This window comes from Solea senegalensis, linkage group LG2, assembly GCF_019176455.1.
Source record: "Solea senegalensis isolate Sse05_10M linkage group LG2, IFAPA_SoseM_1, whole genome shotgun sequence".
Taxonomy (NCBI): domain Eukaryota; kingdom Metazoa; phylum Chordata; class Actinopteri; order Pleuronectiformes; family Soleidae; genus Solea; species Solea senegalensis.
In genome coordinates, this window is record NC_058022.1 from 23,019,661 (window position 1) to 23,047,492 (window position 27,832).

The 27,832-nt window shown below is 38.1% G+C and overlaps 1 protein-coding gene across 2 annotated transcripts; it reads right to left on the bottom strand.

Annotated features, from left to right (window-relative positions):
* Positions 1–1,049: 1,049 nt before the first annotated feature.
* Positions 1,050–27,832, bottom strand: slc37a1 (solute carrier family 37 member 1). Of its 2 annotated transcripts, XM_044019076.1 has the most exons (21): positions 27,710–27,832; positions 24,687–24,906; positions 21,196–21,277; positions 20,032–20,149; positions 19,195–19,273; positions 18,184–18,319; positions 17,858–17,934; positions 14,943–15,109; positions 14,187–14,224; positions 13,864–13,938; positions 10,933–10,971; positions 10,027–10,149; positions 8,490–8,580; positions 8,084–8,146; positions 7,877–7,962; positions 7,658–7,706; positions 6,189–6,262; positions 6,023–6,101; positions 5,129–5,226; positions 4,265–4,329; positions 1,050–3,697 (listed from the first exon to the last, which is right to left on the bottom strand). In XM_044019076.1, the coding sequence occupies exons 2-21, from the start codon at positions 24,740–24,742 to the stop codon at positions 3,682–3,684; spliced, it is 1,611 nt and encodes a 536-aa protein (XP_043875011.1). In that variant the 5' UTR covers positions 24,743–24,906; positions 27,710–27,832; the 3' UTR covers positions 1,050–3,681. The 2 variants fall into 2 exon arrangements, with proteins under 2 accessions (XP_043875011.1, XP_043875012.1); XM_044019077.1 differs by lacking the exon at positions 10,933–10,971 and having other exon boundaries at positions 27,710–27,831.

Consider the following 27,832-nt stretch of genomic DNA (forward strand, 5'->3'; position numbering starts at 1 on the left):
GACCCTGCCGAACACCCTATGTATGCTTCATGGATGCATTTCCTGTGACCACATATGATTGGACCCTGTATTCAAATATAGTGTGTGTGTGCATATGACAAGTGTCAGTGTTATCACTGATGATCAGCCAACAAATTATGTCAGTTCAAAGCTACTTGAAGCTTTTTTTTTGAAGAGGGTAACAAAAGAGTGGACTAAGAAAACCAAATTTGAATGCAGTAGCTGGTTACCAGAGAGGCACTAGATGCACCCGTTTTTATCACAGGATGTATAATTTCAATACTTTACACTAAACTGTGAGCATTTGCACCTGGATCAACAAATAATTCTTCTTCTTCTTCTTCTTTGATCTTCTCCGTTTCGGAGTCGCCACAGCTCCACCTTGCCCTATCCCTCATGTGCTCTTCTGTTGCACTGTCCTCATGTCATTATACATGAACACATTGTAAAAAGATTGACTTAAAACAAAGCTGAACCCATTTATTTTGATTTTACTTATAGTTGCACTGTAGAAACCCACAAAAGTAGATTGTTGAATGAACTTTGATATCATCACCGATCACATGTGACATGTGCGGTGAGTACATGTGGGCAAAATTTTATCTAATAAAAATTAAAAAAAATGTGTATCCCTTTTTTGAAGACATATAATCAAATATTTCTGAACTAGATTGCATATCCTGCCTTTAAGGGGTATGCTGTATATTTCTTAAATGCTAGTGTTCAACCTTGTACATGGTCAAAGCCAAGAGAAAAGGTGGTTGAGTGGCATTTAGTGAATTATGTATGTAACCTGACCCTCTTTTCTCTTTCTCTGTGTGTGCGTGCGTGTGTGCGTGTGTGTGTGTGTGTGCGTGCGCCTGCCTCTGCTTTCTGCCTGTGTCACTGAGTGGGTTCCTGTCTGTCACATACTTACCATATTGGACACCTGCCACCTCCAGCTGAGGCTTAAGGCCACTCCATGCCATGAATTAGACCTTTTTTAGTCAGTGTGCAGCATAACACTGCAAGAAGACCTATCAAAAACATGACCTGGACAGTACCAAATCTTGGAGGAATGGAATAGGTGTTTAATGATACTTCTATTTCAGAATCGGAAAGCTATGAAGAGCTACAACTTCAAAGAAAGTTTACTTCTCTACATTGCACTGCAAATATCCACAAGGTATTATAAGTTAGTCATCAATTTACATTCATAATCATTTCCCCACCCATAGACACACATCATTAAAACATTATCATCTTGTAGTATATGAAAATACAAATTTGGTGCCATTAAGTTCATGACCAACCGAAAAACAAATATATTAGAAACAACAAAAAAGGACAGGAATAAATTAAATACCTGTCTATATGTAATATGTGGTCTCTATTTTATATTACAATTCGATCCCACAATCTCTTTGGTTGAGTAAGGCAAAGGTGACACTGAAACAGCAACTTCCTTGGTACCGGAGGGTTAGTGGTCTCACTTCCACACAGAGCTGAAAGTTGGTCCTTCATCCCTCTGGCAACCTCTTAAACAAGCTTATTTGTGTCACTTATATTCCATAACAACAGCAACAGTTCCACGCTACATCACTCCATTCACCTCACACGCTGTAGAATAGAGGTGTCGCAAACTTTACAAAACCAAATCTGAAAGGAGATATACTTCTTCTTCAGGCTTTAAAGTGAACGTGTTTTGTAAAAGATTAGCTTTCATGGTGGCCAGACATGTCCTTTCTTACCTCTCTATAGTACACACCATTCTGAATATTTTTCACTGATAGTCCACTGAATAATATCAGGAACAAATCGATTGCAACAGTCCACAGGGATTCAGGTTCACATTGTGGCAGGTTTCACAAAGACTAGATAGATATCTATATTGAATGTTGAATTTCAATGGGACATATTTGCAATGACCTTAACAAGACTGAGCCTCTGTAGCAAACCTTGTAAACTGCATTGTTAAATATGCCTTGTGGAATTATTCAACACATACAAGGACAGTAAAAAAATGCAATTGCAGCCTGGAAACAGAGAGCTGTTTAGTGCTGCTGGTCAGCAGGTGTCACTATTTGCTCCGTTGGAACTAGAAGTTGCACTTCTGAGATAGTGGTATACGTGTAAGGTGGCTAATGTTTGGGGCTTAAATAACCCGTCAGTGAAAGATATAAAAGTCTCTCATTTATATCAGACTAAACATACATACATATCTCTGTAGCAAGGTCCTGGTCTACAGCAGCTAATAACAGGATTTTAGCAGCACTGTTTCACATTAAATTAGACCAGGTGTAATAAAACACTCAACATGAACTAAAATTTGTCTTAATTTCTTGACAAATGTGCATCTGTCCCACTAAATAAATACACTACACAACCAAAAAAGTTAAAAAGATACACTTCGAGTTTGTTTACTTTGATTACGGACTGCATTTGCAATGGCATCGCTACAATGAGCTTAAGCAAAGTAACAACATTTATTTCAATCCTCAGTTGCATTTGTTTTTTTCAGAAAGATCTTGTATTTATGATAAAGTTGGACTGCTATATTTAAGTTTTCTCTGGCACATCTAAAAGACTCTCAGTGGGGCCTGGGCTCATTTTTCTTTTCACAATTTGAGTACAATGAATCCTGGCATTACCATCTTGGAATATGCCTGGAAAACCTAGTCATTCACTGTATGTAGGAAGTCAACTGACCTCATACCATTGCTGAACCTACACCAAATCAAATCACTGCCCCACAGGCCAAATATGGCAAACATGGCAGTCCCATGGCCAAGAAGAAAGAAATTGGAAAGTTGCCAGTTCAAATCTCAGCATGGGTAAATGGCTGGGGTGCCCCTGACCAAGGCACCCAATCCCCCATAGCTCTCCAAGCACAGATTAGTGCTGCCCAATGCTCCTGTGCCCAGTCTGTGTGTGTAATAAGGATGCATTAAATGCAGAGGTGGGACTTTTTAGTTGGGAAGATTTTCACATCATAATGTGAAGAGATATCATTTTATGAGTTGTTTTTTGTGTGGCAAGTTGACTTACAGTATGACGAGTCTGAACATTTAGTGGCTATTTTCTGTTGCCATTTTTGCTGAAGATAAATCCACTTCTGACAAAACCCATTTTAATCCATCCTGAAAGCCCTGGTTTGGATTGAGTCATTTTTCAAGGTGTCAAAGAACGAAGAACAAGACCTGTTTGACTTCATTAAAAATATGGCAGTGGTTGAAAGGTCTGACACAGGGTAGATACCACTGTGAAGCTGTATTTCGTATAAAATGAGAAATAACAGCTTACAGGTAAAATTGACAGGCAGGGTTACCTGCTGTTACCTGTTGCTACATTAGGATTCATTAGAACACAATCAAGGGCTACCAAAATAAATCTTACCCATAATTTTCTCATACCTTAATAATATAATAATAAATAAACATGTCAAAGTAAGGCTAATTTTTACATCCAGTATCTGTTGAGCATTAGAGCAGTGTGTTTAAGAAACAGGTGGAAAAGGAAAGAGATGAGACAGAGAAAAGAAAGTTGAGTGATTGTGCATATCTGTGTGCAAGTACAGTTTGTGCAGATTATCAAATTTCACATCACTCAGATGTCCAGCTTCAGCTCCTTCTCCTCCTCATTTACAGTAAACCATTGTAGCTGTAGTGTGTATATATGGACACATGAATGCCTGCCGGTTGTTCAGTGTTCCTTCAGCCTGTGAAAGAGACACAATCTGTTAAATCACTTATATACATATAAGATACTTAGATACATATATACACATATGTATAAATGTGTGTATATATATATATATATATATATATATATATATATATATATATACATATGTGTGTGTATATATGTGTATATATATATATATATGTGTGTGTATATATGTGTATACATATATATATATGTGTGTGTATATATGTGTATACATATATATACATATATATATGTGTGTGTATATATGTATATATATATATATATGTGTGTATATATGTGTATACATATATATATATACATACATACATACACATATGTATATATATATGTGTGTACATATAGATACATATATACATACATAGATATAGATATATACTGTATATCTATATATACATAAAAGGTTGTGTGTTATACTGTATGTGTTACACAGCTGTTTTTGAATTATACAAGACAACATTTTGACATAAAAGTCTCATTTATAATGTAGTTTATAATAAGTGATAAATAAATAAATATGTAAGGTTTAAATCAAAGGATAATGGAGAGCAACACTTACTCTACAGTGGATATGGGATGGGATTTAGTTGAGTCAAGCTCCTTTTTCACAAGTCGTAGCAAAAGCTGCACAAAAAATCACAAACAGTACATGTTGATTATACTTGACATTTATTGAAATTATTTGAAAAAAATCTTACTTTGTGTTGCTGGTATTTAAAGTTATGTTAACTGAAAAATTAAGTTGGCCACTTCAGTGAAGAACAACAAACTGAAAACACACCTTGACATTATCACTTGATGATGTTTGTGTGTGCACTACAATAGCATGTTAAAGCGATCCTTAACTTTCTGGCATTTTTACACTTTTCTTTTGTAACCTTAAATTGCTCCTAATAAGCATATGGTACACTAAACTGGTGGTTCACAAACTGCATCAAAAATACATAGACATAATCAATGATTGTGGCAACATAATCAGTTTTTCCATGTGTCCCACGAGCAACCATGTTTTCAGAGAAAAACAATCCTCATTATTGTATGCTGTTATGTGCTGTTACTGTTTATTAATGTACAGTACTGTGAAAAGGAATTTCCCCAGGGGACAGTCAAGTCCAATTCCAGTATTCATTCTGCTTTAACTCTCTGTTGTACAACAGTCAGAAATATTTTCTGTTTTCTTTGCTCTAAATAACAAAGAAATATGTGGTGGACAAAACAAGACATTTGACATGTCATCATTTCAAGGTTTGGGGAACACTGATCAACATTTTTCAACTCATATTTTATGGACCAAAGAACTAATCACTTAATTGAAAATATACTCAACAGATTAACTATATGACAAAGGTATAACAAAGAAATGGATTTCCAGCCTTAGCATTTCCAAATCATTACAGATGATAATGTTTTCCAAACCACTCACCAACAAAGCACAGAAGTCTGCCGCCATCAGCATGTAGAAGACTTGATCCCAGCCTCCAGCAGACAACAAGCCAGCCAGCAGAGGGCCCAGTGCTGCACCTGATGTCATGAACATGAGCAGGTTGCATCTCAGAGAACATCACATTTGACATTACATTTTTACTAGTTGGCACTAAACTCTTCCATCTCCCCCTCCTATCAGGTAAGAGTCTGGGTGTCATCCTCGACAGCACTCTCTCTTTCACATCCCGTCACAATGGGGAGCAGAGCATTCAGCTGCTCTGCCCCCCAGCTCTGGAATTCCCTTCATCCTGACCTACGATACAGAGACTCCCTCCCACATTTTAAATCCCAACTAAAAATTCACCTTTTCAGAAATCATACTCTCACTGACCACACAGCACTGTCAAATAATTTTGTCTTTTATTATTATATTTTACTGTATTTATTCTATTTGTATGTTGCATTTGTGTGTTTGTTGTCTAAGGCAGTGGTTCTCAATTAATTGTTACTGATTTTTGAAATGTCCCTGGTCTCAGTTTTTCCTCATCATTGCCCCTCTTTTCTATTCTTCTTTTCACCAGCCTCTCCTTTCCTTCCCCCTACTTTCTCTCCTCTCTCCCAACCAGTCGAGGCAGATGGCCATATACTCCAAGTCTCTTCCTGTTAAAAGGGAGTTTTTTTGTTTGTATAAGGCTGACAAATCAGCAGAACAGTGTTCTGCGGATTTGTCAGCCTTATACCTTAACATATTGTGATTCATTTATCAAACTTTGTTCTATTATTATTGTCCGGTTTGCCTGTTCAAAATAACAACGAAACAACAGAATGTCCTTAAAGTGTGCCCCCATATAAAAAGCTTGTTATAAAAACATGTGTTCTCAATGATACCAACCTACAGATCCTGTGCCATCAATGATGGCAGTGACAGTGGACAATGCTCTGGCGTTGCCTTTTAGGCTCTTATGTGTTCCCTAGAGTCAAACGGAAAAAGAGAGAGGGTAATGTGAGTGATATAAACATTGTTACACTGGAATTAGACTGGAGGTGAACATACTTACCAAATCAGCAGACACTGCAGTTGTGATGAGGGCATATGGTCCATTAACAAGACCGCCACAAACCAGCAGCATAACTAAGAAACACAGAGGGGGGAATGTGTTATCTTTGTTTTTAGAAAGCCTCTACACAGCATCACAGTTGATAATAGATTAAACTGGGATTTTTCAGTTATCCTGATTTAATTAAGCCAACTTGGTTTCATGAAAGCAGTGGCACATGGGTTGCCATGGATATGTATTCAGTGCAGCTGTACAGCCAGACAAATGTGCTGTCAGTGAAAACTTTTCTCAATTTCAATTCATTTTTTATAGCGCCAAATCACAACATTAATTAATCCAACAATTCACACAATTCAATGAGCAAGCACTAGGCATCAGTGGAGAGAAAAAAACTGCCTTTTAACAGGAAGCATATATAAGGTAAAAAGGATAGGCCCTAACACTGAGCCCTGTGGAACTCCACAATTAACTTGTGTTTGTAATGAGGCTTTATCTTTTACGCGAACAAACAGGAATCTATCAGATAAGTATGATTTAAACCAACAGAGGGCAGCACCTGTGATCCCAAGAGTTTGCTCCAGTCTCTGCAGTAGAATATTATGATCAATGGTGTCAAATGCAGCACTAAGATCTAACAGGATAAGTAAAGAGACCATTATCTGAGGCCAAGAGAAGGTTGTTACTAACTTTAACTAGTGCTGTTTCTGTGCTATGATAAAATCTAAAACCTGACAGGAAAACAGGCTGATACTGTGCAGATATTCACATAACTGATTTGGAACTGCCTTTTCTAAGACTTTAGAAACAAAGGGGAGATTTGCTATAGGTCAGTAATTAGCTAAAACACCTGGGTCAAGGGTCGCTTTTTTGAGAAGGGGTTTAATAACTGCTACAGTAAAATTAATTTGATTTAATATAGAGCTGTTAATTAAAGGAAAAACATCTTTAAACAGTTTAGTGGGGATGTGATCCAACTGACAGGTTTGGATGATGATACTGATGATGTTAACTCAGGGAAATCTAAAGGGGAGAACCTGTCTAACTGTGCACTTGGTGCTTCTAAAGCTCTTGTGTTAAAATACATGAATCAGTACCAGGGGAAGGAGGTGATCATTGTTTTCTCTAATTTATGTTATTTTATTTACAAAGAAGTTCATGAAGTCCCTACTGCTCAGTGTTAAACGAATAGCTGTTTCAGTGGAACAGTGACTCTGTGTCAGTCTGGCTACAGTGCTGAAAAGAAACATGTGATTATTCTTATTTTCTTCAACTAATAATTAAAATGTAGGAGAACATTTTCCAGTAACTCACAATACTTTATCCAATCATTTAATCAAAATATATATTTTTTTTTTATTTAAATTCATTATTTGAAATTATCACTTAACACCCTAACAGGGATTAATACAATTCTGTCTGTCTGTCTGTCTGTCTTCAGACACAGTTGAGGAGTGAGATGGGGCTCTTACTGATGGTTGGCCCCAGGCCAAACTCGCTGATCATGGAGAAGCCATACAGCTGCAAGACAGAAAGCATCATGATGAAAACATCCTGACACACACACACACATATACATATAAATACACATATATACATATACATATACACACTACTTAATTGGTCTCACTGTACTGTATTTTTATTATTATTATTTTTTGGTTAAGTGTAACAGTGCTGTGTAAACTTACAGTGGGAGCAGCTAACAGCAACATGACTGCACATGTGGTGGCTCTCTTCCCCTTCCTATCAGAGATCACTCCAGCCAAGATTCCCCCTATGCACACACACACACACACACACACACACACACAAATAAGGCATCATCATCTATCATACTGATGTAACATATTCACTGTAAGAGCAAAATAATAAAAAAAAAACTAAAAGGCACTTACCCACAATTCCTCCCACATCGAACAAAGTGGAGAGATCTCCAGCTCTCTTGGCATCAAGGTGAGCTATAACACAAACATGTTACTCATACACCTTTAAACTAATTTACCATTTAAGTCCAAAGGTTCAAGTACATCAGATACATCTGATTTTTACAGTTTCTTGTTATTAGATGCTCTTACAGTATCTTTCTATTAATTTTTTACTGCTTTATTCTCCATAGAGTTGCGGGGGGGCTGGAGCCAAATCCAGTTAACATAGAGCGAAAGTCTGGGAAACTTGGTGGTTCTGGACTTGCTGGAGTTAGATTTACCTAAGCTTAACCTAAGCAAATGGCTATGATCTGGATGAGTGAGAATCTTCATAGACATTAATAAACATGATGATGTGGTTGTGTCTGATCCTCACCCGCTTTAGTGATGTAGAGTGGGAGCCAGAAGAGGAAGGTGTAACTGACCAGCTTGGCAAACAGCAGACACAGGGAGAACTCGATCACCCCCTGACAACACACAAACACAAACACTAGAGTTAGCTCCAACTAGGCTAATATGATGTTAGTGATGTCCATGCTTAACAGCTTTTAGCTCTAGATGTGCATGCTTCTAACCTCTCAGAAAATCACGGTCACAAAGCAATCTTTGATTCTGCCATCTTGTAGTTTCTTTGTCAACCACCATCTTGATTTTGTAGTCTACCTCTATCTGACCATTTTGTCAATCTTTGATGTCTTTTTAATAAATGTTTCTAAAATATACAGTCTAGTCTGATTAATATTGCACAAGTGTGTATATTGCCAAACTCTTCCATGTAGAACTCCAATCCTTCAATTCAAGCTAACTATCAATGAGTTATTGTGAGTTAATTATTAATCATAATCCAAATTGTTCTCTGTTTGTTCTCATGAAGGTTGCAAAATGTGTCAAATTAGTAGTATGAATGCTGGAGGAAGGTTACCCACAGAGTAATTACATTTTTTTGTGTATTATCTTTATGATGTAAATGTTGTGTTTCCTAAATGTGTTCAGTTAGGACCTCTGGAGGCAGACTAAGATGATTCCTTTTACAACCTGGATCAAATCAGTTTCATTCATTCCTATTAGTTGTTTATTGTAGTCCTAATATGTAATCAATCAATATAATCAATCAAATATTGTGTGACACAACATCCAGACATCCAACCTAAAACAAGAGCAGGTTGCAAACAAGCCACAGTTGTACTACCAATCTACAGCTAACTGAGCATAGAAAAAGGTGGTCGTCTGCATGTCACTCCCTCACCCTCTCAAAGTTTACTATCTTTCTCCATTGTGAATCTCTAATAAAGGCACAAAGGCCAAAACATATAGATTTTAAATGTATAGTGGACAGACTTTTTTAGCATTGTTTATCAATAATTCCACAATAACCTGTCAGCATAATTTCACTCAAGTGAGAAAGACATGTCTGACACCTCCTCTGGGCTGTGTTTAGAGTCTCACAACTAAAGGGAGACTTTGTCCAGTCACAGAGCAGATCAGTAAGAGAGGGTGCTGGCTGTTGGCTGTTCTACGATCTACTGTCTTTTTTCTCATAGGTGACAGAAGTAACACAATACAGGATTTGCTTTGTTAAACCATTATAAAATATATGTCGCTGTAACATGTGCTTTTGTTGACAAGCTAACAATACAGGTGACATATGCTCTAAAGTAGAATGTTGTAGTTCTTTTTGAGGTTGAGAGCCGAAACCATAGAGCCAGTGCAGGTGATGCAGACGATATACTGTAGGCCTGCTCAGGCTTTGACAGAGGTGACAGTCAGCCTGTTGTAAGATGATGTACTATCAAAATAATCTTGGAGACATTATTTGAAGGTTGAAATACTACAGTGTGTCACATTAATATAAAATCCAGGGTGTAAAATCTGAAACTAATCTGATGAATGGTAAATGTATGAGTGTAACTGACTGGTATTTGTAATGCTCCCATGAAGCTGATGGCGGATGGCGCTGATTCGCTCTTTACCACCACAACCGGTTGCACAGCGACGCAGACTTTGTCCCTGGGCAACAGCAACTCTGTGTCACAGCTCTGAAGAAGATGAAGGATAGGAAACATATGAGTGATCAGAGGCTGTAGGACAAACAAGCACCAAGTTTTGAAAGGCAGTGAGGAGCCAACCTTTCACAGTATTTCTAGATGTTTTTAGTGTATTTGTGATTTTAAAGTTTGATCAGATGAGATAAATCATTTGAGAAATTACATATATACTTATTAAATTCCTCTTTATCACAAACACGCCGACACAAATTTGACCCACATGCAATTGATTTCTATAATTAGTCCACAATTGTTGTAGAGGACCAGTGTGTAGAATTTAGGGGAAACTGATAGTAGAAATGGGGATTTATTTGCTTTTGTTAACTTTATGAGAACGTCCACAGACAAACAAACCGAACAGTGGTTCTAGAGAGAACAGTTCACATTTTGATGTTACATGAGGGCCACTGTCACACTCACTGTTAGCTACAGGCTGTAGCAGGCTGGATTCTATTGAAGGGGAGGGATATTCAGTTTGTTGAATTCCACATCCTCACCACTAGATGCCACTAAGTCCTACACACTGAATAATTGAACCAATTCGGTGTTATATACAGGCAGCTTGGAAAGAACAGCTACATAAAGTAAAGCCATAATCATTTCAAAAAGTCTCCAGAAATCCCGAAACTGTCTCCCATAGTGACATCACATAACTGTCCAAAGACAAGCAATCCGTGATTCATACTTCGAATCAGAGTAAGAATATATCATTGTTTACCCAGTAGCAGCTCACAAAACCACAATGACACATAATGAAACACTGATGGAACTGACCTTCCTGTTTTCAACACTATCCATGTTATAGTAGTGTACCTAAATAAATCACAATGACATGTTAGGTGTTGGTGTCCACTGATGTCCACATCTTCTAGCACAAGAGCTTTAGAAGCACCAGGTGCACAGTTAGACAGTTTCTCCCCTATAGATCTCCCTGAGTTAACATCATTAGTTTCATCATCTAAGCCATCAACCTGTCAGTTAGATCCTATCCCCACCAAACTGTTTAAAGATGTGTTTCCTTTAATTAACAGCTATATATTCACTCAAATTAATCTATCCTTATTAACTGGATATGTACGTTTAAAATAGCAGTTATTAAACCCCTTCTAAAAAAAGCGACCCTTGACCCAGATATTTTAGCTAATTACCGACCGATATCTAATCTTCCCTTTGTCTCTAAAATCTTAGAAAAGGCAGTTGCCAATCAATTATGTGAATATCTGCGCATTAATGGCCTGTTTGAAGATTTTCAGTCAGGTTTTAGATTAAACCATAGCACAGAAACAGCACTAGTTAAAGTAATGATCTTCTCTTGGCGTCAGATAATGGTCTAGTTTCTTTACTTGTCCTGTTAGATCTTAGTGCTGCATTTGACACCATTGATCATGATATTCTACTGCAGAGATTGGAGCAGACTCTTGGGATCACAGGTGCTGCCCTCTGCTGGTTTAAATCATACTTATCTGATAGATTCCAGTTTGTTCACGTAAATTATAAAGCCTCACTACAAACAGAAGTTAATTGTGGAGTTCCACAAGGCTCAGTGCTTGGGCCTATACTTTTTACCTTATATATGCTTCCTCTAGGGAACATTATTAGAAAGCATAACATACATTTTCATTGTTATGCAGATGACACACAGCTATATCTATCGATGAGGCCGGATGAAATAAATCAGGTTGTTCAACTCCAGGAATGTCTCAGAGACATTAAGTCCTGGATGACCTGTAACTTTCTACTTTTAAACTCAGAAAAAACTGAGGTCATTATACTCGGCCCTAAACACCTCAGAGAAAAACTTTCTGATCACATTGTCACTTTAGATGACATCACCCTGGCTTCCAGTTCCACTGTGAGGAACCTTGGAGTTACTTTTGACCAGGAAATGTCTTTGATTCACACATAAAACTAATTTCCAGAACAGCCTTCTTCCACCTGCGGAACATTATGAAAATTAGAAACATTCTGTCTTTACAGGATGCTGAAAAACTAGTTCATGCTTTTGTTACATCTAGATTAGATTACTGTAACTCCTTATTAGCAGGATGTTCTAACAAGTCTGTTAGAATCCTTCAGTTAATTCAAAATGCTGCAGCACGAGTTCTGACAGGAACTAGAAAGAGAGACCATATAACTCCAGTGTTAGCTTCTCTACACTGGCTCCCCATACAGTTTAGAATTAAATTTAAAATCCTCCTCCTCACGTACAAAGCACTTAATGGTCAGGCCCCTTCATACCTGAAAGACCTAGTCTTACCCTATCATCCTAATAGACCACTTAGGTCACAAAATACAGGTTTACTTGTGGTTCCCAGAGTCTGTAAGAGTAGAATGGGAGGCAGAGCCTTTAGCTACCAGGCTCCTCTCCTGTGGAACCAGCTTCCAATGATAGTTCGGGAGGCGGACACTCTCTCTGTATTTAAAGTTAAACTTAAAACTTTCCTTTTTGATAAAGCTTATAGTTAGAGATGGTTCAGGGAAACCTAAACCATCTCTTAGTTATGCTGCTATAGAACTAAACTGCTGGGGAATTTTCCTGTGGTACACGCACATTCACTCTCTCACACTCAGCATTTGATAATGACTTTTTATATGTCATTAACCTTGTCTCTTTCTCTCCCTAGTTTGTGTCTTTCCTTCCTTCCCTCTCTCTGTATTCTCATCATGCAGGTTGCAGGATCAAGATCCAGTTTCCGAGGCTACGCTCATCGTCACCATTATTATTATTTTGTAATTAAAAAGTCGATATCAGTAACTGTATAAACTTGTAACCTGATACAGTTGTTGTGTATCTGCTGCTGGTCTCCCTCTCTCTCTTCTGTCTCTCCCTCATCTCCCTCTTGTCCTTTCTCTCCCCCCATTTTCTGTCCCCCACCTCTCCACTGTCCCCCATTTTTCCTTTCACCCCAACCGGTCGAGGCAGATGACCGCACATCTCTGAGCCTGGTTCTGTCAGAGATTTCTTCCTGTTAAGAGAGAGTTTTTTCTCTCCACTGATGCCTATTGCTTGCTCATTGTGTGAACTGTTGGGGTTCTCTGCTCTCTTTGATGTTGTCTATGTACAGTGCCTTGAGATATGTATGAATGTATGTTATGATTTGGAAAATTGAATTGAATTGAATTGAATTGATGTCACTGAGCAGGCGCTCTAAATCAGTGGCAGCTGTCACAATATCCACCTTATTCCGATTCTCACTTAAATGAATGGGTTTTTATGTGAACATTCTATTACAATAGTTATATTTTATGATAGATTTTGAGGGGATTTGTTTGCGTGTATAATCACCATAATCATCCATAATCATCCATAACCTTCCAATAACCTTCCAATAAGCCTTTTGTATTTACATCAGGCAAGGGCAACAGGCAACTTTATACATTTCTGCCTATTAGGTAGACCGACTTCCTCACTGACTTTATTCCAAGCTTCTTTTTTTTTTAAGTGGTCTCCGTAGATAAAACTTCTACTGTCGTAGAGTTCCAGGGTTAGGGTAAGTGAACATACAGAGATGAAGTTTTTCCTCCATCGTATACTAACTGAGTCTAGCTGACTGACTGTCGGACACAGACACAATCAATCAGAATCTCAATGGGTAGGGTGAGATACTGAAGAGTTCTCCGTTAGTTGCTCTTTTCAGTATCACCTTTAGATCACTATTGCATTTTCATTCCATACTGTAAAAACATGAAAACAGTAACACACACCTGGGTTTTCTTGTCCTTGTACTGCAGATAAAGCTCCGTGTGTCCATTTATTTGATTCCAACTCTGAGTTGGAAGCTGCTTGAAGGAACAATAAAATCACATTAATTATCACATGTTAATTGTTTTTACCTGTCAGAGGCTGAGCTGAGCAGCTGCAGCATAACAAATACTCTGAGTCTGAAAACAAAACACACAAAGGCATTAATGGATGTTTATGCTTATGAATCTATATGGACACATAAAATAGCCACATATACAAAAATAATGATAGAAAGAATAGCAATGTCTCTGTACAAGGAAAAAAGAAAATACTCTGTACTCACATTATTGCAAGGGGAAATGTTTTGAAGGTCATTAGGATCTGCAGAGGGGAATAAGATACCATGATGTTAATTTAAAACTCTTGTACAGGTATGAAGTAAGAGCCGCTCCATTGACACAACAAAAATAAGGCATTGGTGCACTCTAAACCCCATCATTTACACTGGCTTGCTCATATCCCATCATAGTTGGTCAACATATTAACGATTATGTGATTAATCAAGAATTAATTGACAAGCTTACTCTGCTACACTCTGTTGGGCTCAGACAAAAAATACAGGACACACATAAAGTTCTGTCCATATTCGCTTGGGATGTGGAGATGGTCACAGAGGTACGGAGGGGCGAGATTTTGGCTGGCCTTGAAAGCATACAGGAGGATTTTAAATTGAATTCCGAGATTGACCAGGAGCCAGTGGAGTTGTTGTAGGATGGGAGTGATGTGGTGGAATGAGGGGGTTCTGGTGATGATGTGGGAAGCTGAATTCTGGACCAGCTGAAATTTATGGAGTGATTCGTGAGGTAGACCAGAGAGGAGAGGGTTACAGCTTTTATTTCACAAGTCAAATATCTTTGTCCAAACATGCTTTGGGAAGAAACTAGCAGCGGAGATGAGAGATGAAGATTAGATGAGTGGGTCAATCTATGCAAATATGCAGTCTGTGCAAATGTTTTCACCCTTATACACAAATAAACTAGCAAATCAACAAAATGTTATAGTACTGTGGCCCACTGGACCACAAGAAGGCAGCACTCACGCTCAATTAGGAAGAGGAAGCAGACAATCCCCATGGCTGCAATGATGATCCCGGGTATGATGAACGACATGCCCCAGTTGGAGGAGACCCAGTAACCAGCGATCAGAGAACCCAGAATGTTTCCTACTGAGGTGTGGGAGTTCCACACCCCCATGATGAGTCCAAGCCTAACAAAACACAGGACAGCAGCAACATACACGCACATCAGGGGTCAGTCGTACTAAGTATTATTATTATTATTCTTAATAATCCGTGGCTTTGTGGCTTTCTGAGTGGCTTAACATGCATAAAAACTCTTGAAACTTTGCACGGAGGTCAGTTCTGGCGAAAATGCAATTATTGGCATAGTGCATGAATCAAGATGCCAAGATTCCACAGAATTTCCTGAAACTTGGTGGGACATTATAGCTCAAGACGAACAAAAAAGTAGATCGGAACCATGGCCTCAACTTAACAAGAAGTCAGCCATTTTAAATTTTGGTGTCCATTTAGGCGATTTGCAATCTATGTAAATGAACAAACTCCTCTGAGCATGTTTGTCGTACCAACATAAAAAAACGTGTCAATTTGCACTAATCACATCAAAGGCAAAACACTATCGATTATCTCCACTGACAACCAGAGCCGGATTAACGCAAAGGCAAACTAGGCACGTGCCTAGGGCCCGATTGGCAGGGGGCCCAGACAGAGGGACAATCAAAACCTAAAAATGACTTGGTCCACGTTTCAAGACGATTTACGCTCCTCGTCCTGATGACGTGACGCTGTCAGGGCGTTCTGAGGACAGTCTGCTCCGATCGACAGTCGCGCTGGGGGCAGGCGGGCGGGAGAAGCCGCAGCGAGTGCACATGTCCGTGGCAATGTCTGGGCGAGGGTTCCCTGTAAACCACCTTCGCCCCAAGCCCTTCAAAGCCGATCTAGAGTCGGTCGCGGCGCACCACCGGCGGAGGAAATTTCATGTCAAACTTATGTGTGTATGTACTGTTGTATGATGAAGTCGGTTGAAATACGGAGATTAAAGGTTTCTGCCCAACAGTAATCTCCAATACTTATTGACCTAAATGGATTTGTTAAAAGACTATACTTCTTTTTTTTTAAAAAAAAAAACAAACAACAACCTAAAACTGACTAAAACGTTTTTGAGTTTTCGTCGACTCATTTAGAAATGACTGAAACGTGACTAAAACTAATAAGCGTTTTAGTCCATAAGACTAAATCTAGAATGGCTTGACCAGTGGAGAAAACTGCTGGACAGTCCAGACCAGGAGCTGAGCTGCTGAGTGTTGAATACCAGAAAATGGAAGGGAGGTGATGCTTGTCCATTAAAATAAACCTCTTTACCACTACAGCACAGTTTCTCTTAATGCAAATTTTATTGGTCTTTGTATATTTTAATACTTATTAAACTATTCAATTTAATCAACACATTTAATTAAGATTTTCTGCAAAATGCAACAGCTTACAACATTTATCTTATTTGCTCTGTTTACATAGCAATGCTGACACCTATTGGTGATTTACTGGTACTACTGCCTTAACAATGACACTGGCAATGGATAAGATAAGGATAATTTAATAGCATTTAATAGAGCCTTGAAGTAATGTATAAATACAGTAATAAAAATAAAAAAATAGTCTGATAGACTGTTTAATATACGACACATGACTTATTTTGGCATACAAAGTACCAACTTGTAACCAAAGACTACGCTATGTAAAATGTGAATTAACTTTTATTAGTAACTTTGGTAAGTTTCAGATTTCAATTCATAAATAACATCGATGGAGGGGGGCCCAAAAAATACAGTCTGCCTAGTATAGTCCATTTATTTAATCCGGCTCTGCTGACAACTAGTACTTGCTCATTGTGTGAACTGTTGGGGGAGAAGGCATGCAAAAATCACAACTTCACAAAAAAACCTGGGATGCTGAAGATTATTTTTGTTTTATTCCAAGTGGTGTGAACACAAAGAAAGGCTAATGGTCTGAACAGTGTGCAAAAAATATCAAATGGGTCAAATGGTTTGTATTAGTGGTGAAACAGTAAAAAAAAAAGTTCAGTGCTTCTTATGGCACAGTCACAGCAACATGTCACACTAAATTACAAAAACTTACTGCTGCTGGACCATTAAAAACCTTATCAATCAGCTTTTTACACTTGCTTATAACTACCAATTATTTGTGGAATGTGCTCATCACACAGAACCTGATTAAATGAAAAACTCAGAATTCTCTGCTGACTACATCAGAGTGCTCATATTTGATATTATGTGGGTTTGGTGTTTCAAGTACTTTGTTAGGATTGACTTAAATGACACAAACTTAAAAAAGAGATCACTTTTATCAACATTATCAACTTTTTGTGTGCACTTTGTGTTTTCAGTCATTCGCCAACTTGTTTGAAGTTGTCTCACTTTACTAGCTTGATTGTTTGTCTAATCACTTCCTGTGTGCAGGCAGTGTGGTAATGTAAAACATAGATCCAAACACTGCTGTAGTGAGAAACACAGAGTGTTGTGTGGAGCTGACAGATGTAAGAATTAGGACAGAATATGGACAGAATTAAATCAACAATGATTTAAATGTAACACGCATCTGTTTATATTTGCTGAAACACAGAATAAAGCCAGCTTTATAAAAATAAAAAAACAAGCGAAACGAGGCCTAAGCTGTAGGCCACAGCTGTTCAACTGAATAATCATTCAGTCAGGCACTACAGTTTAAAGCAGGAATATATTTTAATAGGTGAGCCTTTTGTTAAGTGGCTTAAATTTTGAATCATCTTCTTGTGTCTCCACTGTACAACATGCACTGCAAAGTTACAGTATATTACGTCAGTAACTCGTACGTACTGCACTTAGAAAAACCCAGACTATCCATCTGCCACATTCAGTTTAAAAATAATCACATCTTACCTTCCTTTTCCAAACCAGTTGCCGATGCAGGTCACCACACTGGGCCAGCCAGTGGTTTGGACCAACCCGTTGGCTACCTGAGATCACAAGAGGACAAATGAGGACAGAATAATTTCAACATGAAATTTTCTTATTTGTCAAATGATTTTATGCAAAGTGACTTACAACTGAGGGACAACAATTTTTTATTTTATTTTTTTTAATTTTAGATACTTTATTAATCCCCTGTTGAATAAGTCGGTTATGGTTTATCATGTGATTGGAAAACTTGATCTTTGATTGTTTGTGTTTCAGCAGAAATTGGTGTGTTGATTTACTGATCTCACCTGGACAGATATATAGAAGCCAAGGCTGTGGATGTTATAGATATAACCCAGTCCAAACAAGCAGGTGAACAGGCCACTGGTCAGCATGCCCACAGTCAGGTACAGTCGAATAGGCAAACGTTCCCCAATGATGCCACTGTACGGGAACACAGTGGTAACATTATATTAATTACAACAATTTACCATATTATTTACTCCATATTTATCACACCTTATCTGTTGGTCCCCAATAGGCATCTGTGGTTTTACCACATATGGATTATATTTTCATTCTGCTTTTAACAAAATCCTAGGCAGTGCATTCACCTGCATTTCTTTCTGAATTTAAAAAATCATTTTTCATTGACAAAATAAGTAAAATTGAGCTGATTTTCTGAATTAATTAGATTCTTTCAAATCAAGGGAGCGCTCATTACTGTCTCAACAGGTTGGTTTAAAATTTTACTTTGTTTGAGTTTGAGACACGTGGCGTTACTCACTAATATTCAGTATAACTTTGGAAAGATATTCACAGATGTGACCTTCCATGATTAATAAGATGTGGGTGAGAAATGGTCAAAACACAAACAAAGCTTTACTCATCCCACAGTTAAACACCCTCATTCTCATTTTAATAAAAAGTTGTCCTCACTGCAATATGCTTCCATACATCACAGCCTCATAATATCTATTATAATTATCATAATAATAATAATAATAATAGTTGCATCATATTCATAATATGATGTACAAATACATATATAAAACGATTTTAACATTAACAAAATACCTAGAGTAAATTAATTTTACTATAGGAGAAAACTATGCTTTCCTCTACACTCCTCTACACTGAATGTTTGCATTATGTGCACTTTCAGGTTTTTCCTTTCTCTCAATGATATTGTAAATCTTCAGCCTAATTTATAATGTGTATTTTTTGACAAATATATCAAATATCATATTTCTTTTCTGTAGTTTACTGAATTAGAAACAATCCTATATGTTGGTGCTTTTTACACAAGTTTACTTCACCTGAGGTACATTCCGACAGCATAGGCACAGAGGAAGGAGTAGTCCATGGCTCCCAGCAGCTGTTTGTAGTTTCTTTTATCTGCAAATACAAAAGAAATGTAAAAGCTTAGTTAATCTGCACCAGTTCTCTGTTAATAACAACAACAATAATAATAATGTTTGTTTATAATATGTGCTGAGTGATTTAAAAGATGACACAGATTTAGCTTTTCTTTTTTTGCCTTGACGTTACAAGGCTCCTCTAATAAAGTCTGAAGACACACGGCAGTATTCTGCTACGACAGATTCTTCTTATTCTGCTTCACTCAAATACACTGCAGGTGCTAATGTAACAGTACTGAAAAACAAAACATTTGAGTACTGTCAGTACACTAGACCCTCTCACTCTCAGTCTATAGCTATGTTTCCATTAAAATGTGTCACACATTTTAACCAATTTCCAAAGATTCTTTAAAAGAAATGTATGCGTTTCCATCCACTGCTGTTAGGCAAATATTTTGAGTTAGTTCATAGAGATAAGCAGTAGGTGGCGGAAAAGTCTAAGAAGGCACAACTTGGTGACCCAAGTAAAGAGCACAAGCAAGATCAATGGGTGTGTGAAGACAGCATTTTGTTTCTGCTTCCATCTATTGCTGTAGTGATATAAGATTCTTATATTAGTGGAGGAAAATAAAGGAATCCTCCCGTCTTCCATAATTTTGATACATTTTCAAATTGATCTTTTAACTTATTCGCATTATTTTAACAATTTTATTTCTTTCTTCTTTTCTTTTTAAAATGTGCACACCTTATAAACAAATAAGCAAAAACCCTGAAATATCATGTCCAGACACAAACCAAAAGGCTTCCAGCTGCAGTCCATGTCTGTGTGGAGAGAGGGCAGAGAGGCTTGCTGGCTGCTGGAGGACACTGTAGACAACTCACTGACAGGTGAGCAGTTCTTATGAAGCTCACTCTGTAAATACAAAATATTCAGAAACAGACTATGAGAAGGAAAATATAAAATGGCTTAAAAATACATTTAAAATTGGAAAACTGAATTTGCCTTAGACATGCAAGAACACTTGTTCATGTTTAGCTTTCTGAAGAAAAGGATCACATCAAACTTTAGAATGGGAGATTAAATGTGATTTTGCAGTTTGCAGTGTGTTGGGCAAGACAAAATGACTCCTGATGGCTGTTACATGAGTGGGTAAATGGGAAAGTCTTATATTCAAAGAAGCACTGTATCAATGTACTGCATGTGTGTAGGAGCTCTATTAAATAACCCGTTTAGCCACTCATCAGTGCTGATCAAAAATTGAGCGGTTGCCATGTTAATAATAATAATAATAATAATAATAATAATAATAATACAGTGGTAAGAAAAACATGTACTTTCTCCATACTGTATACTACCACTGTACTCACCACTTTGTGAGGGAAGCTTGATTTCTGAATAAATAAACCTGATTGACCAGATTTGACCATGAACATTTGCATCCAAAACAAATCATATCAAACAAAGTAGCAGACATGTTTTTGACATGTTGTTGAGAGAAAACAGAAAAACCACAGGTGTAACCCTAACTCTAATCAATCAAATGAATGACGGCTGAGTTCCATTTACCCATTTAACTCTAAGCCTTGGATTTACCTAAAATATGGGCAACGTGGCTCTCTGTCACACTGTCATCATGACTTTTATTAACCGAAGAGAGCCATTATTATAATATCTTTACATATGCTAAAAATGTCCAAAGTTAAAAAGGCCTATAGCACTTTATGTGTAGCCTCCTTGTGACCTGAGGACATACATTTCCTCTTCAACTCCACCATTGTTAAATACACAGAGCAAACAGTTAGTCAAGTTGGATTACTGGTACTGTACACAGATATACTCTGATGAACAGTATGTTGAACTGAATTGAATTGTGCTGTTTATCTGGGTGTGTTAGTGTACTGTATGTGCAGATGTGGACTCATTAATATGATCTACAGCAATGAGTATATACACGTCACCTTGACAATGCTAATGGGTTTCCTGGAGAGGTGGAAACTGGTGTAGAGCAGGAAGGTGAGGATAAAGGTGAGAGCTTTGTACCTGCAGACAGGAAACACAAAAGGGAGCAATGAAAATATCAAAGTGAATTTAATGACACAGCATGGTTGATCCACTGTTCATCTCCAAGTCTCAATGTGTTATCTTATGACTTTGATGTTTGAAATCCTTCGTTGGAGTTACATAAACAAATTTACAAAAAAAAAGGCAGCAGCTCCTGTGTCCCTGTGAGCTGTCTAGTGGTGAGATAAAGAAGCAAACATATTCTCAAAGTACAGTATCCTAGACCTAATCAGTAGTGGATTTTATTTGGCAAGCCTTTTATTAAGTGGGACCCCTGTTGGTAGCCATTTTTTTCAGTCAGACCGAGCCTTGGTGTCTCATGATGCTTCTCAGTGCAGGGGTGTACAGAGTGCAGTCAGTGCTGACTATGTGTCATCTTATACAACAACTTAAAACACCTGAACTGGACTTCTGGTTTGGCGAATGGCAGAGTAGAGAGGATTACATCTACGATGAATGAACTTCTACGGTGTAATATTCACAATTAAGGGGATAGCTGAAAGAGCAGAAGGCACCCAGCCCACAATTTACTGCATCCTCTCTCGATTTTGCAAGACCTCATGGTATTTGTTACTAAAGCTGTTGGACTCAACCCAGTGGCGTTCCCTTCCTGCTGCTGTTGATTTACTAAGACTGGTTTACAACATTGTGAGGGATGTGAGGAAAGTGCCCTGACAAACATTTTCTCCAGAATACATATTATTGGGCTGTTCACCTGCTCCCTTAGGCACAGTGAATTATTCAAATATGTTGTTAAACTAAAGAAGTTCAGAATGCCACGTCTTTTGTTAACTAAATGTTTTGTGCAAAATATACTTTGAATATTATAGAGCTGCAACTAATGATTATTTTCATAACTGATTAATCCATAAAATATAAGAAAACCTTAAAAAATGTTGATTGGTGTTCGTCAAACCTGGAAATGATGATGTTCTCAAATGTCTTGTTTTGTCCACAAACCAAAACGATTCACTTTTAATGATTTCTTTGTTATCCAGAGCAAATAAATGAAGAAAATACTCACATTTCAGAAGCTTAAACAATCGGAAATCTTGTTTTAATCATGAAAAAAGCTTCAAACCGATTAATCGATTATCAAAATAGTTTTTGACGGAGATGGATGAGATGACTTAAATAACATGGCCTGTCACACAGCAAGCTTTCATCTGACGTATTTGGTATAGTAGAATGCTGTAGTTCTTTTTGTGGCCTAAAAAACCTGAAACCAGAAGTTACGTGATGCAGATCTGCTCAGTAGTTCACCCTGTTGTAAATTCATGACCTATCAAAATGATCTTGGAATCCTACATTGTGTCACTTTAGGAGTAAACAATTAACAACCAAATAACCATCTAACCACATCAAGTCTTTTCATACAACTGGGCATTTGTGCAAATACCTGCAGACCAGCCTGCAGCCCCTGAAATACAGCCACCACTAACAGGATCAACAACAGGATCATATTGTCAAACACCCAAAAGCACTGTCAATACGCTGTTCAAACAATCCCAAACACTGTTTAAATAGAAATGCTAGGGCTGGGCAACATATCATCATGAGACAAGAGGTGGTCTTTGATTGAATACATTAACAATAGATAAATGTGTGTTGAATGTAGTGATAGAAGATAAAGGGCAATTGGTATAAGGTATCATTTAAATCAGAAACCATCTCATGAGAGAACAAGCAAGTCAAATTACAAATTCAAAATCCATCTTTCAGCACAAGACAGTGTTTCAGCGACACTGACATATTTACGTCCCACTAGAAATGGAGGTTTGGTATAGGGATGCACGATATTGGACTCTTAGCTGATATCTGATATACCGGTAACATCGGTCTCTGCTCCCTCTAATGGCTAACTGTTGCCTTTTCCCCAGTGTCCCTCTGTGTTCTGATGTTTCAGGCATACCAGAGACAGAGACAGAGCAGAGCAATCCAATCCCACAGTCACCTGCCTAACTTCTTAAAGTCAGCCCTGCCACATCCACAAGTCAGTAATCTGTGCTTCAGCCTTTATTTGACAAGTTTGTATTTTGTGCCTCTCATTCAAATCCCTTTTTATCCAGACCTGCCTACTCGGTTTTCACGATCACGTCTCCCTGTACTCAGACACCTGCCCCGCCTGTTTGGATCTCCTGCCCTCTCTGGTCTCCTCTGTCCCTTGGACCTTCCCCTCCAGATTAAACCTGCCCAACCCTTTGTCTGCCCCTTTCTGTGAAATAAGGCAACCTTACTTTGACTCTTACCCATTGTCGCCTGGTCTGTGTCTACATCTGGGTTCATAGAGATATATATACTAGATATAGTATAGAGACCAAGACTTGAGTAAAAGTACAAGTACTTCAGTAGAAGTCGAAGTGTTCTTTAAGCACCACACTTAAGTGGAGGTACTACTAGATGGTTTGATTAGTCTAGTGCCGGGGAGGCACCACCAGACAGCTTGATCGCTTGATTTGGTCAATGATGAGCCAGCTTCATCAAACCTGTGACAGAGCCATCTACAGCTCTGGCAGTGATAATGTGGGTTTGGAATGATTCGTAACAATTTTGTAATTGTAACGAGTAACAACGCAGCACAAAAAAAATCGGAGAAAAAATATCAAACTCATCGAAAATATGTAGTGAAGTACAAGTGGAAGTAGGAGAAAAAAAAAAAACTCCAGTAAAGTACAGATACAGCATTTTAGTACTTAAGTACAGTAGTGAAGTAGTTCTAATTCGTTACTATACATGTCTAAGAACTGATACTTATAAATACACATCTCTCCCTGTGCCCAACAGCAGAGGTCATATATTCTGCTCTGTAGTGAAATTAACATAATATTTTTCATAGTAGTCTTGTCACAGCAGATGTAGACATAAAGTCAAGGCATTAGCAGCATATTGAGCCTACTGCTTCAGTCATTCTTCTTATTGGGGATCTTGGTGTTTGCCGAAATCCAAAAATACGTTTTAAAAAAAATATCGGCCTGTACAGATATTGTGCCGCTAATATAATGCATCCCTAGTTTGGTGTGTAAGCTTCAATCAAAATTTGAAATTCAAAGTAGCTACTGAAGGTGTCAATTTTACTATCAACACAGTGCATTCCAAAACTTTCCACTTGTTTCAGTGCATGAGTCACACCCATGTACCTGCAGGTCTACATTACAATGACACAGTTACAAGTAGTTGTGTAATTAAGAGGCTTTGAACCCACACATTCGTCACAGTACCTCTAATAAAGATAAGATGCGACACCTCAGTAGTCATGGAGCAATTCAAACAGTCAGCTGAGACATAATAAAACAAAATCATGTGAAACAATAACCTGGAATTTAACAGGGAGAGGTGTATATGTAAACAAACACACACAAACACACACACGCGCACACACAAAACTCACCACTGGTTCCTGTCGAAGGAAACCAACAGACGGATGCCAGGTGGAACAGGAGCCATATTTAGACTGAGGTTCTGACAATCACAGTGACACCAGCTAATATGAGCTCATGCTGAAGAGACTGATGGGAAGAGGTTGAGTGCTGATCTGGATTTCAGAGGAAGCTGCAGGGAAATCTTTAGCCGGACAATACATAGCTAACATGTGAGGCACCGTCAGGAATCTGAAAGAATGAAAAGGCAAGTGAGAGCAAGGTTAGTACAGACAGTAAACATTGAAAAAACCTTTTTCTGACATGATTGAAGAGATGGGTATATACCTTACTGTGAAAAACAACACATTATGAAAATAGCTGATATCTCTAATGAAAATGTGGCAGAATGGTGGAAATTGTATAAAGGAATTAATCAAAAACACATTTTTGAAATGATTGTGTATTGTGCAGTGTGACTGCATGCGAGTTTCATTTGGCATGATTTTACAAAAATAAGTACAAAAATAAGTACAAAAATAAGGTTTAGGATTAGGCCAGTAGTAATTGTGGTTAAGGTTAGAGTAAGTCTCCAGGAAATGAATGTAAGTCAATGCAATGTCCCCTCAAGTCATGAATGTCCAACTGTGTGTGTGTGTGTGTGTGTGTGTGTGTGTGTGTGTGTGTGTGTGTGTGCGTGTGTGCAGTAGATGAGATACACAAGGCAAAACAAGAAGGGAAATGCTAGGCAAAGCACAGTTAACACAATTGGAAAATATAGCTGTATATCATATTGTTATTATTTATTTGGAAACACATTGTTAGATCTATTAAAGTCACTTTAAATTTATAAGGAATATTTCTCATACAATTTTGAAACATAACCACATTGTACCGATATTGTGACAGTGTTATTCTGAGGTTGTGTCTTGTCATTCCTCATTCACTCGTAAAGCAAACCACATCCTGCACAGCAAGAACTCTAATCACTATCCCTCCTCTGTCCATTACCAAACCATCTCAAAACCATCTCAAGCTTGCCTCTCTTACTTTATGTCCAAACTGTTCAACCTAAGCTGTCCCTTGAATATGCTCATTTCTAATTCGGTCCATCCTGATCACTCCCAACGTAAATGTCAGCATCTTGAGCTCCACCCGTCTTTTAAACAATGCCACAGTCTCCAAGCCATACATTTTTGCAGGTCTCACTATGGTTCCCTTTTGCTTTTGCTGCTATCCTTGTCACACATGAAGGGAGAGAGATAACAACTACAGCTACAGAGGTGTACAAGCCTGAGGAGAGCTTTGAGAACCCAGCTATCTTATTTGGGTTAGTCATTGCCGGAATAAGGGCTTATGCAGGTAAAACTTACAGGGATAAGCTATTTACATGAGTCACAGGCTAGCATTACCGGAACACTTCATGTGCATGTAAACGAGTACGTTCATTCACTTTAGGATTGGACACCAGGGTTTTGAATTACCAGAACCAATCTGCACGGAACCAATGAGAGAGACCAAAAGTTGAAGGACATGTACACACTTATTTGACATGAAACTTACATATTTAGTAATTAACTAAATACAACCAGCAGTGTGCACACCAGGTACACACCATACACTGTGTGAGTAATCCATTTCAATTTCAATTTTGATATGAATTATGTTCATTTGAAGATGCCTTCTTTTGTCTGCATTGGTGCTACTTTCACTACAGATTACAATATCATCTGCAAACAACATAATCCACCGAAACTCCTGTCTGTCTTCATCTGTCAACCTGTTAATCACTATTGCAAACAAGAAGGGGCTCAGAGCTGATGCCTAATGTAATTCCATCCTTACATACTTCTCTGCCACTTTTGACTGCCTCATACAATACAACAGTTCATTGGCATCACAAGCATGTAACATACTGGCAGGGGGTTCTGGGGGGGGGTCCTCTACCAGACATTTTAATGAAGTTGATGCCATTCTGGTGTATTTTAACAGGTTGTTACACACACATACTTTTACCTACAGAAGTAAGCAAAAACTATTGATTCAATAACTAATTCAGAGACAGATTCAATAATAAGTTCTCATTCAAGTAGTCCATACGCATCAGCCTGTTTTTTCAACCCACTGACATGGCCAAGTCATTTTACTTCCTCCTTTAAAATAGTAATGGCTTTCATGAGGTATACATAACTGACTACAATGCACTCAAAATAGATATTGATTTGTGCATACTCTTTGAAGTTTGAAAGAATGAATGATTTGGTGAACACATTTTATTAATAAAGTGATTCTAATTATTCAGTACACCAATGTGTGCGTCTGTGGTGCAAATAGACACCAATATGAAAGTGGAAATTCATATTTTCAATATTTCTATAATTAATATAGTGTTACATTTACAAACATAGGTGACACTGGGGTGATCAAATTGTGCTAAGGGTCCTTGCTTGGGGCAATAATGTTGCACTGAAAGAAGCTGACTGTTCTGTATGGAACATGTATGGAACATGTATGGAACATGTATGTCCCACAGAAGAGAACAGAGAGGGAGCAGGAACATCACATGCTAAAAGAGTTGTGTTTCTGTATGTGTTAAGGAGAGCAGGGAGTAAAAGAGCCTGCTTGCACATTCAACACTGGTACAGCTTCACAACTCAATTCTGTGGTTTTATCAAGGCAGGACAATACATATGCAATAACAGACTAACCAAACCAAAGGATCCTCCTCACAGTTTACAGAGGCTGAACATTTTACACTACACGCGTTTACGTATATGTGTATGGACTGAACCATCATGTTCCTTACAGCGCATACAGCATTTCCAACATTCCCTGGAGCCGAATTAAAGGAAAAACACAAAACAGTGTCGTAATGAACCGACAAAATAAATTACATTTATCAACAGAAAAATGGCGGAAACAATACGTTGGTTTTCTATCGCAATCGCGCTTCCTCCCAACCCATGTAAATGACAGGTAGACACGCAAGATAATAACGCGCTGCGTCGCTTTTCGGGTCCATCACATAAAGAGTCCCCGGTAAGAGCTTCCTTACCTCGGCTGGAGAAGTCGACGGTTCCGTGGCTGATTTGGACTTCAGCTCAGCGACATGTCCTCAACTTCCTTATTGTGTGAAAGGCAAACGACTGTCACCCCACACAGATGTCCGCTGCCATGA

Bases quoted from the DNA above. Each gene is read 5' to 3' on its own strand.
- slc37a1 (XM_044019076.1), bottom strand. From the start codon at position 24,742: ATGGCTCCTGTTCCACCTGGCATCCGTCTGTTGGTTTCCTTCGACAGG. The intron at 10,150-10,932 runs GTCAGTTCCATC...CATCTTCTTCAG, and splicing joins ATAGTGTTGAAAACAGGAAG to AGCTGTGACACAGAGTTGCT. The intron at 4,330-5,128 runs GTGAGTGGTTTG...TTTTTTGTGCAG, and splicing joins CAGACTTCTGTGCTTTGTTG to CTTTTGCTACGACTTGTGAA.